Source organism: Arachis duranensis, chromosome 5 (genome assembly GCF_000817695.3).
Source record: "Arachis duranensis cultivar V14167 chromosome 5, aradu.V14167.gnm2.J7QH, whole genome shotgun sequence".
In the NCBI taxonomy this organism is placed as follows: Eukaryota; Viridiplantae; Streptophyta; class Magnoliopsida; order Fabales; family Fabaceae; genus Arachis; species Arachis duranensis.
In genome coordinates this window covers 11,136,467-11,149,084 of record NC_029776.3, presented here as the reverse complement: position 1 = coordinate 11,149,084, position 12,618 = coordinate 11,136,467, and the positions used below count along the sequence as shown (strand labels likewise).

At 25.6% G+C, this 12,618-nt stretch overlaps 2 protein-coding genes across 2 annotated transcripts; both read right to left on the bottom strand.

The window, feature by feature from the left end:
* Window positions 1-295: 295 nt before the first annotated feature.
* On the bottom strand, window positions 296-1,177 carry LOC107488023 (uncharacterized). The gene has a single exon (XM_021143724.1). It carries the CDS (start codon window positions 1,175-1,177, stop codon window positions 296-298), a length of 882 nt encoding a protein of 293 aa, XP_020999383.1.
* A 5,877-nt stretch (window positions 1,178-7,054) lies between these two features.
* Window positions 7,055-7,896, bottom strand: LOC110281456 (uncharacterized). The gene is made up of 2 exons (XM_021143723.2): window positions 7,493-7,896; window positions 7,055-7,409 (listed from the first exon to the last, which is right to left on the bottom strand). Exons 1-2 carry the CDS (start codon window positions 7,894-7,896, stop codon window positions 7,055-7,057), a joined length of 759 nt encoding a protein of 252 aa, XP_020999382.2.
* Window positions 7,897-12,618: the final 4,722 nt, after the last annotated feature.

Sequence of the window (12,618 nt, the reverse complement as noted above, 5' to 3'; positions counted from 1 at the left end):
AAATCTAATAGTTTATATAATGTGGCATATCCAATAAACATATAATTATTGTGCTTATTATAAACATACCTATATATTAAAATTAAATTTATTCATAACAAATTTGTAAGCATTTTAAACTTTATTGGATAGAATGGATAGTTTTCTCTATTTATTATGTTGTGCTCCTTGTTACACATTTCATTTCAAATTTGAAAAAAGAGTTATAGATAAATTAGTTATATCTATAGTAAAGATTTGTACAAAAGTGTAAAATCATAACATGCTATTAAAATGAAAATAATATTATTCTTACCTAAATATTATTAAAAATCTTTTTGAACACGATATTTGTTATTGATGACTTTGAATTGCCGTCTTCGTTTAGAATTAAAACCCTGAGGCCACTGCGACTCTTAACTCCTGACAAAGCAACATAAAGTTGTCCATGGGTTAACACTGATTTTGGCAAATAAAGCCGTACATGTGATAATGATTGACCCTGACTCATGTTAATGGTCATTGCAAAGCATACTGTTAATGAAAATTGTCTCCGTTGGAACTTAAATGGCAATCCTGAATCTGAAGGGATCAAGTTCATTCTTGGAATGTACACTTTATCTCCAATATTTCTACCGGTCACTACCGTCGCTCCAATTACGTTGCTGCCAAGTTTGTTAACTATTAATCTTATCCCGTTGCATAAACCTGAAGTCTGGTCTATGTTTTGCAGTAGCATTACAGCGACTCCTGGCTTCAAAGTCAACTTGTGATTGAGTAGTCCCAAACATTTGATGTCATTTAGAAACTCTGGTGTGAACCACTCTTGTTTTACATCTTCATTCTCATCAGCTTGACATGTTGTGTCAGAGCTCAAATACTCCTTTTCCATCCATGGAAAGATTGTCAAGACAAAATTGTTTACCTTCTCGACACTCTTAAGTGTGGGTGCAAGAATTGCTCTACTCTGAAAATACCTGTAATCTGATATGTTTTGCAACAAATTTGGATATGCAAAGTCTACCAAATGAGAGAGAGGATCATCAGTAGTTGTAATCAATAGATCATCTGAAATTTTAACTTCTAATTCATCACCAACAACAGAGCCAATATTTCCATTTCCAACATCAAGTATCCAATTAGCAAATATCTTCATTTCACCTTCATCTTGATCCGAAGAAGACATTAGAAGCCTCATATTCGTATGCAGTTTCAGAACCTTACAAAATGATCACAGATGGGATGAGTTAATAGCGGATGCTAATATATCGTGTCTACTTCCTTTCGGAATCATCGGAAGTATCTGTCTGAAATCACCTCCTAGAACAACAATCTTACCACCAAATGGTTGATGTGTCTTATGTTGATCGGTAACTGACATAAGATTCCTGAGCGTCCGATCAAATGCTTCAAAACGGCAGCTGTACCTTCCCTCGCATACAACATATTGAGAACTCAAAATTGAATCCTGTTTTGGACTTCTCTGATCTCTCCTCATACCACATCATGGCATCGCAATGCCGACAAAAAATTATGGGTCACCAATATCTATCACATCTAATAATCACCAAGATAATAAATTGTTTTACTTATATCAGCAACAAATACTTAATATAAAAATATACCTTTCTTTCACCATGTTAAGTATAAAAATAATATTTATAAAAGATTACCGAAGAATGCAATTTATGGATTAAAAAGATGAGATCATATAATACAATTTCATTGTGCCAACCTCAAGATTTAAGTTTTACAATAAATTAATGTTCAAATACAAAAATTATAATATATAACCATATCTTAGTTTGAATTTTAAAACTTGAACACTAAACGATAATTTTTTGTTTATAAAAAGCATAACAATAGTAAATAATAAAGTGCTGATATTGCTACTTTTTAAATTACCTGTATTCTCAGTAACATCGAATATGGCTGGGTATTAAATTTACACAGAATCATCTAAAATAGTCGTATTTTCAATAATATCCTCAACTTCTTGAAAAATGTTTGAAAGATTTGTAGTCAATTCCTTCAAAAATGTTTCTCTTTGTATTAGGTGTCTTTTTTTTCAGCTATGCACACTTCTTCTAATTCTTTAGTATCTAAATTTTAATTAAATGTACTTGCTCCTGTAATCATTAGAGATAATACATCAAGTACTTTATATTATAAAAAAATAAAAATGAATATATGTTAAATGTTTGAATCAGCTGAATTATGAATATATATTATGAAGGTAGTATTAAAGATAAAAGAAGTAAAATTTTAGCTTTGTGATAATTACAATTTATCATGCTTATCTTACCATCTCTCTTTTGAAGTAGCATAGTCTCCCTATTCAGTCTTACATCCCTTTGCAATCTAATTCGATTTGTGTACTCCAATGAATCTATAATAATTATTTAGCATATACCAATGATTGTTTTTAATAGACCAATTAAAAAGTTAAATGTTTGGTCTTTAAATAATAAAAACATATTAACATAGTAACTGGTAGATATTATTTGATGTTTGTTGAAGATGTTGTTGACTTGTCTGATGACATGAACTATCATATGCTTCATGTGTGATATCCGAATTACTAATATCACTAATATTGGAACATTATTTTTTTTATCTACAGAGTGTAGATTAGTAATTGGAGACCTTGATCAATGTGGTGTTGGGTTATTACCAATAAGATAACTCGAGATATTAGTTTTGAATATATTTTCTGTTAAAGTTTATAATTGAATAAATAGTAGGAAAATCAAAATACATAAAGTGCATGTACATTTCCATAAGCAAATTTAAAAAAAATCATCCAAAAATAAATCTGTATTAATGCTATTTGTAATGTTCGACAACACCGATTGAAAATGCACACCATTGAAACTATCACTCGAATTTCCTGTAATTTTTTCATAAACAAATTTAGTAACATATTACGAAGAGAATGTAAATTAATAATTTATTACTTGTCAATAGCTAAATAATATATAGAAAATATTGTATTTTATGGGCTTTCATTCGGCCAAAATACTCATGACATGTTAGTTATTTTGTATACCCAATAAAAACTAAATATATAGAACTGACATACTTAAAAATACCAAATAAAAAATATATTATTTAAACCTAAAAACAAAAATGATAAAATAATTAATTTATTTTTTATATGGAATCTACCTTGAATTGTGCTTTGCTTTGTATTTTCTTTGTCTTTTAATATCAATTTTCTTTTCAATATAATCTTACTTCTCTTTAGACTTCTTGCATCTTTCAATATATACCTAAAAATATCAAATAAATAAATTTTTTAACTAATTAAAAATATATATACATTATACATAATACATTTTTATTATCAAATTTTTTATATTATTAAAAAAAATAAAATAGTACACATATGACAGCGTTTGATTTTGGTATATATGTCCATCAAAACATAGATACAGGATTACCCAGGAGTACATATATGGTGTTTGTTTACTGAGACAAAAATAATGAAAGACATAGTCATACACAAATACCCATTAAAAACTACACAAACACCCATTAAAAACATGTATTTTGTGTCTCTCTAAAATGCTGAAATACTAATTTTTAACTTGAGACACTAATTTTTTTACAATTTTTTCTCATGTCTAACTTACCAAATAGAATATGAAATTCGTGTCTTCTTATGTTTATGTAAAATCGCACAGATTTTATTTTCAATGACTGCTTTAATTTCTTTTTTATTCTTATTTATTTAGTTACATAAACATATTTTACAGAAAATAATATATATTTTTTTACAAAAGTATCTTTTTTCAAATAAATATAAGTTTAATCTCACGATCAATAAATTCAACTTATAGTTAAAGAGATTGAAAATGAACAACTTATAAGTAAAAAGAGAGAAAAAGATAAAAGTACATCTATTGTTATAATCTAAAAAATAACAATGTAAACGAAATAAATAGAAAAAAAATTATAAATGTGACAAATAAAAAAATTTAAATTTAAAAATCAAAACGGCTAAGAAGCCAATTAATTAAGAATTAGTATTAGAGTTTTAAATTTCAAATTTTTAAATAGAATTTTCTTGTCTTACCATGTCTCTTTTGAAGTAGCATAGTCTTCCTATTCAGTCTTACATCCCTTTGCAATCTAATTCGATTTGTGTACTCCAATGAATCTATAATAATTATTTAGCATATACCAATGATTATTTTTAATAGACCAATTAAAAAGTTAAATGTTTGGTCTTTAAGTAATAAAAATATATTAACATAGTAACTGGTAAATATTATTTAATATTTGTTGAAGATGTTGTTGACTTGTCTGATGACATGGACTATTATATGCTTCATGTGTGATACCCGAATTACTTCATGGACTATTCATAAACAGTATTAACTTTATTATACTTTTTTCTAAAATTTAAACAGTATTACATTTTTTTTAAATAGTATAAATAATTTCACATCTTAATAAGATTGATAATTCTATTTATTTTATTATAATTCTTTGTAATTAATATAGTAACTTATAAATTATATAAATTTTTAAAAAATATTCTCAAACCCAATTGCTTACGTAAAAATTCAAAAAAAAAGTATATTTGAATTTAAATTTAAAATTATAAACATAATACTTTAATTAAAAATTATAATTAGATTTTTTTTAAATAAGTACACATTAAAAATTAATAACTAACTTAATTGTATCAACAATAATTCAAAGAAAAAATTTATAACTTTATGACATTAAATATTAAATTAAAAATTATCAGAATATCAACGGTGAGAATCAAATTAAAAATAAAACCACAAGTAATAACCAAATAACTTCAATTTATATTTAAAAAAATTCTAAATTCCAAACATAAAAATCGAAAAGAACCAAAAGAAAAATAACAACTCAAGAAAAGACAATGCTTCCACCAAAACAAATATATGCTTGGCATTATCCTATTAGATAGACTCTAAAAGAGATTCCAAAACATGTGCATCCAAATTCTCAAGTTTCTTTCTCAATCTTGATCTTCTTGCAAGTTGAGGTATCTCCTTCCACATTCGAATCTTCCGACTCCGAGGATAGTCACTTAGTTGGTGTAATAGCACTTTTCAATAATCCAGATTCATCATTGGCCACAACTTCAATGGAGAATTCAAGCAACAAATTCTGTAAAAAAAACCACGTTAAATAATATAAAAAGTACCAATAAAAATATCTTCACTAATGCTTTTAGAAATAAATATTGGTTAGATCTTACCAATAGGAGTGGATCAAGTATCTCTACACAACTCTCTTCCAAAACTTGTTTTGCCTCCTTGTCAAAGACTACATAACATGCACAGTCAGAATCATCAATGACACCAAGCTTTATTCGATACCTGCTTAAAAAAGAAAATAACATAAGAAAAAGTTAAATATAGACTTATTTAATATCTAATCCAATGTACATAGACTTTAATTTAAATAAATAAATAAATAACCTTGGAGTCATGGATAAAAGGATATTAGTAGAAAACTCGCGTCTTCATCGAGTCAAACCATTTCAATTGAGTATGGCAATAGAGAATTTCAGTAACTTGATAGTGTCCATAACCATATCACTCGTATACGTACACACAAATTGTCGATTGTAGAATTGATGTCAGCAATTTTGTGAGAATATCAGCCATTGGAATAAGTAGGGAGATTTTGGATATATGTAAAGAAAGGGATTGATGTACTTTAAATTGTGGTGCTTTATATCTCTCATAACTTATCTTTTTATAGTTGCATTATAACTAAATTTTTTAAAATTTGGTTGACTTTAATTTAAAATTTAAAAAATAACAAACTAAATAAAACAACCCAAATTTAAAATTTAAAAATAATAACTTAAATAAATAATAATTTAAAAATTCTAAACTAACGTAAATATTTATTTATTGTAATATTAGTATGTAACAACCGAAGAATAATTAACGTAAATTTTTTTAAAACTCTAAATTTCTTTAAAAGAATTTATATAGCTACAATTTAAAAAAAATCAACAAAATTTTAAAAAATTATGCTAAAAAGAATTAACAGATTTTTAAAAAATAGTGTTAAAATATAAAAAAGAACAATCTAAATAAAATTTAAATAATAACAACTTAAATAAAATAATTTAAAATTTAAAAAATAACAACCTAAGTAAAATAATTCAAACAAATAAAACAATTTAAAATTTAAAAAATAACCTAAGTAAAACAACCCAAACTTAAAATTTGAAAATAACAACCTGAGCAAATAATAATTTATAATTTATAAATATAAATCTAAAAATTTCCAGTGACGACACGTAAGCAAATAAACTCCCAAACTCAACGTATGAGCGCCACGTCAGCAAATGAGCTCTTCATTTGTATTACTACTAGTGTTAAACCCGTGCGATGCACGGGTTTATATTTAAATTTGATAAGCTAAATTAAAAATAATATTTTATAATCATATATTTTTTAAATTTAGTATAACACTATCATCGTTATATAATAAATGTGTTAAATATGTTATTTTATCTTTATTCAAAGTAAAATATGAATAGAAGAGTTTAAAGTTTATAATATTCTTGAACCATAAGGAGGAAGATAAAAAAAATAAGAACATATATAACTATAATAATAGCATGTTAATTTTACCCTAAATTTTATATCAAAAAGCTAATAAAAAATTATCGACAACCTAGTATCTTACTAACTTCATTAGAAAATCATTGAATGTTGGGCTCCTTGTTACACATTTCATTTCAAATTTGAAAAAAGAGTTATAGATAACTTAGTTATATCTATAGTAAAGATTTGTACAAAAGTGTAAATCATAACATGCTATTAAAATAAAAATAATATTATTCTTACCTAAATATTATTAGAAACCTCTTTGAACACGACATTTGTTGTTGATGACTTTGGATTGCCATCTTCATTTAGAATTAAAACCCTGAGGCCACTGTGTCTCTTAACTCTTGACAAAGCAACATAAGGTTGTTCATGGGTGAACACTGATTTTGGCAAATAAAGCCGTACATGTGATAATGATTGACCATGACTCATGTTAATGGTCATTGCAAAGAATATTGTTAATGAAAATTGTCTCCGTTGGAACTTAAATGGCAATCCTGAATCTGAAGGATCAAGTTCATTCTTGGAATGTACACTTTATTTCCAATATTTCTACCGGTCACTACCGCTGCTCCAATTACGTTGCTGTCAAGTATGTTAACTATTAATCTTGTCCCGTTGCATAAACCTGAAGTCTGGTCTATGTTTCGCAGTAGCATTACAGCGACTCCTGGCTTCAAAGTCAACTTGTGATTGAGGAGTCCCGAACATTTGATGTCATTTAGAAACTCTGGTGTGAACCACTCTTGTTTTACATCTTCATTCTCATCAGCTTGACATGTTGTGTCAGGCTCAAATACTCTTTTTCCATCCCTAGAAAGATTGTTAAGATAAAATCATTTACCTTCTCGACACTCTTAAGTGTGGGTGCAAGAATTGCTTTATTCTGAAAATACCTGTAATCTAATATGTTTTGCAACAAATTTGGATATGCAAAGTCTACCAAATGAGAGAGAGGATCATCAGTAGTTGTAATCAATAGATCATTTGGAATTTTAACTTCTAATTCATCACCAACAACAGAGCCAATATTTCCATTTCCAACATCAAGTATCCAATTAGCAAATATCTTCATTTCACCATCATCTTGATTCGAAGAAGACATTAGAAGCCTTATATTCGTATGCAGTTTCAGAACCTTACAAAATAACCACAGATGGGATGAGTTAATAGCGGATGCTAATATATCGTGTCTACTTCCTTTCGGAATCACCGGAAGTATCTGTCTAAAATCACCTCTTAGAACAACAATCTTACCACCAAATGTTTGATGTGTCTTATGTTGATCAGTAACTGACATAAGATTCCTGAGCGTCCGATCAAGTGCTTCAAAACGGCAGTTGTACCTTCCCTCACATACAATATATTGAGAACTCAAAATTGGATCCTATTTTGGACTTCTCTGATCTCTCCTCATACCACATCATGGCGTCGCAATGCCGACAAAAAATTCTGGGTCACCAATATCTATCACATCTAATAATCACCAAGATAATAAATTGTTTTAGTTATATCTGCAACAAATACTTTATATAAAAATATACATTTCTTTCACCATGTTAAGCATAAAAATAATATTTATAAAAGATTACCGAAGAATGCAATTTATGGATTAAAAAGATGAGATTATATAATACAATTTCATTGTGCCAACCTCAAGATTTAAGTTTTACAATAAATCAATGTTCAAATACAAAAATTATAATATATAACCATATCTTAGTTTGAATTTTAAAACTTGAACACTAAACGATAATTTTTTGTTTATAAAAAGCATAACAATAGTAAATAATAAAGTGCTGATATTGCTACTTCTTAAATTACCTGTATTCTCAGCAACATCGAATATGGCTGGGTATTAAATTTGCACAGAATCATCTAAAATATTCGTATTTTCAGTAATATCCTCAACTTCTTGAAAATTTTTTGAAAGATTTGTAGTCAATTCCTTCAAAAATATTTCTCTTTGTATCAGGTGTCTTTTTTTTTTTTCAGCTATGCACACTTCTTCTAATTATTTAGTATCTAAATTTGAATTAAATGCACTTGCTCCTATAATCATTAGAGATAATACATCAAGTACTTTATTTTATAAAAAAAGAAAAATAAATATATGTTAAATGTTTAAATCAGCTGAATTATGAATATATATTATGAAGGTAGTATTAAAGATAAAAGAAGTAAAATTTTAGCTTTGTGATAATTACAATCTATCATGCTTATCTTACCATGTCTCTTTTGAAGTAGCATAGTCTTCCTATTCAGTCTTACATCCCTTTGCAATCTAATTCGATTTGTGTATTCTAATGAATCTATAATAATTATTTAGCATATACCAATGATTGTTTGTAATAGACCAATTAAAAAGTTAAGTGTTTGGTCTTTAAGTAATAAAAACATATTAACATAGTAACTGGTAGATATTATTTTATGTTTGTTGAAGATGTTGTTGACTTGTCTGATGACATGGACTATCATATGCTTCATGTGTGATACTCGAATTACTAGTATCACTGATATTGGAACATCATTTTTTTTATCTACACAGTGTAGATGAGTAGTTGGATACCTTGATCAATATGGTGTTGGGTTATTACCTAATAAGATAACTCGAGATATTAGTTTTGAACATATTTTCTGTTAAAGTTTATAATTGAATAAATAATAGGAAAATCAAAATACATAAAATGCATGTACATTCCCATAAGCAAATTCCAAAAAAATCATCTAAAAATAAATTTGTATTAATGCTATCTGTAATGTTCGACAACACCGATTGAAAATGCACACCATTGGAACTATCACTTGAATTTTCTGTAATTTTTTCATAAACAAATTTAGTAACATATTACGAAGATAATGTAAATTAATAATTTATTACTTGTCAATAGCTAAATAATATATAGAAAATATTGTATTTTATGGATTTTCATTCGGCCAAAATACTCATAGTTATTTTGTATACCCAATAAAAACTAAATATATAGAACTGACATACTTAAAAATACCAAATAAAAAAATATATTATTCTAACCTAAAAATAAAAATGATAAAATAATTAATTTATTTTTTTATATGAAATATACCTTAAATTGTGCTTTGCTTTGTATTTTCTCTATCTTTTAATATCAATTTTCTTTTCAATATAATCTTACTTCTCTTTAGACTTCTTGCATCTTTCAATATATACCTAAAAATATCAAATAAATAAACTTTTTTAATAATTAAAAATATATATACATTATACATAATACATTTTTATTATCAAATTTTTTATATTATTAAAAAAGAATTTGTTAATTTAAAAATAATTTTTATTAGTTTCGTCATAAATAGTATCAATCCTATTATTTATCGATAAAAATAAATAAAATTAAATACAATCTAAAAATTAATAACCTTATAAATTACGTAAATTTAGAAAAAATACTTAAAAAGAGAGAAAAAGATGAAAGTATTTCTACTATGGAGAGACAATCTAAAAAGATAATATTAAAAATTTATAAATGTGGCAAGTAAAAAAATTTAAATTTAAAAATTGAAATGGTTAAAAACTTACTTAATTAGAAATTAGTATTAGAAATTCAAATTTAAAATTTTTAAAATAGAATTTTCTAATTAGCTAGTATAAATTTTAAATTTTTTAATCAAACGTCCGTTGTCCATTAGTAATATAGAAATTTGTTAATTTAAAAATAATTTTTTTAGTTTCATCATAAACAGTATTAACTTTATTATACTTTTTCTAAAATTTAAACAGTATTACATTTTTTTAAATAGTATAAATAATTTCACATCTTAATAAGACTGATAATTCTATTTATTTTATTATAATCCTTTGTAATTAGCATAGTAACTTATAAATTATATAAATTTTTAAAAAATATTTTCAAACCCAATTACTTACGTAAAAATTAAAAAAAAAACTATATTTAAATTTAAATTAAAATTATAAACATAATACTTTAATTAAAAATTATAATTAGATTTTTTTTAAATAAGTACACATTAAAATTAATAACTAACTTAATTGTATCAATAATAATTCAGAGAAAAAATTTAAAACTTTATGACATTAAATATTAAATTAAAAATTATCAGAATATCAACGGTGAGAATCAAATTAAAAATAAAACCACAAGTAATAACCAAATAACTTCAATTTATATTTTAAAAAAATTCTAAATTCCAAACATAAAAATCGAAAAGAACCAAAAGAAAAATAACAACTCAAGAAAAGACAATGTTTCCACCAAAACAAACATATGCTTGGCATTATTCTATTAGATAGACTCTAAAAGAGATTCCAAAACATGTGCATCCAAATTCTCAAGTTTCTTTCTCAATCTTGATCTTCTTGCAAGTTGAGGTATCTCCTTCCACATTCGAATCTTCCGACTCCGAGGATAGTCACTTAGTTGGTGTAATAGCACTTTCCAATAATTCAGATTCATCATTGGCCGTAACTTCATTGGAGAATTCAAGCAACAAATTCTGTACAAAAAATCATGTTAAATTAAAAACTTCTTTCTAACCTTTGATTTTATCTCACTAATATGTTTTGAATAAAATTAAGATCTAATTTTGAGAGAACAAAAAAAAATATTTTTTGAACAAATACCTTAGTACCTTTTACTTTCTCCCCTTCAATGATTGTGGATGTCTTTGAAATTGGAAACAAACCACCGGTGTAGTCAACATCCTAAAATTATAATTAATTATTATTTATAAATTAGATACTACTAATGACCAAGAAAACAAAAAATAAATTAATTTTTAATAGAAGTACACTTATATATACTCACCATTTGAATAGGGTGAGCCTCTTTGAATTTATTTATGAGATCCACATTATTAGTCATCTTCTTAACTTTATAAGAATGTGAAAAATATGAAATATCAGATATTTGAACTTCAACGATGAAGAGAAAAATCTTATCAATTAGGTTGAGTAAAAGTGTAGGTGTATTTGATAGATTTCCTTTCTGCAGGATATTACATAATATATTAATAATAAATAATATAAAAAGTACCAATACAAATATCTTCACTAATGCTTTTAGAAATAAATATTGGTTAGATCTTACCAATAGGAGTGGATCAAGTATCTCTACACAGCTCTCTTCCAAAACTTGTTTTACCTCCTTGTCAAAGACTACATAATATGCACAGTCGAATCATCAATGACACAAAGCTTTATTTGATACTTGCTTAAAAAAGAAAATAACATAAGAAAAAGTTAAATATAGACTTATTTAATATCTAATCTAATGTACATAGACTTTAATTTATTTAAATAAATAAATAACGTTGGAGTCATGGATAAAAAGGATATTAGTAGAAAACTCGCGTCTTCATCGAGTCAAACCATCTCAATTGAGTATGGCAATGGAGAATTTTCGTAACTTGATAGTGTCCATAACCATATCACTCGTATACGTACACACAAATTGTCGATTGTAGGATTGATGTCAGCAATTTTGTGAATATCAGCCATTGGAATAAGTAGGGAGATTTTGGATATATGTAAAGAAAGGGATTGATGTACTTTAAATTGTGGTGCTTTACATCTCTCATAACTTATCCTTTTATAGTTGCATCATAACTAAGCTTTTTAAAATTTGGTTGACTTTAATTTAAATTTAAAAAATAACAAACTAAATAAAACAACCCAAATTTAAAATTTAAAAATAATAACTTAAATAAATAATAATTTAAAAATTCTAAACTAACGTAAATATTTATTTATTGTAATATTAGTATGTAACAACCGAAGAATAATTAACGTAAATTTTTTTAAAGCTCTAAATTTCTTTAAAAGAATTTATGTAACTGCAATTTAAAAAAAATCAACAAAATTTTAAAAAATTATGCTAAAAAGAATTAACAGATTTTTAAAAAATAGTGTTAAAATATAAAAAAGAACAATCTAAATAAAATTTAAATAAAATTTAAAAAATAACAACTTAAATAAAATAATTTAAAATTTAAAAAATAACAACTTTTATAAAATAACCCAAAC

Coding starts and splice junctions, on each gene's coding strand:
- LOC107488023 (XM_021143724.1), bottom strand. CDS start 1,177: ATGAGGCTTCTAATGTCTTCTTCGGATCAAGATGAAGGTGAAATGAAG.
- LOC110281456 (XM_021143723.2), bottom strand. CDS start 7,896: ATGTCAGTTACTGATCAACATAAGACACATCAAACATTTGGTGGTAAG. Junction 7,410..7,492: donor CAAAACATATTAGATTACAG/GTATTTTCAGAA, acceptor CAATCTTTCTAG/GGATGGAAAAAGAGTATTTG.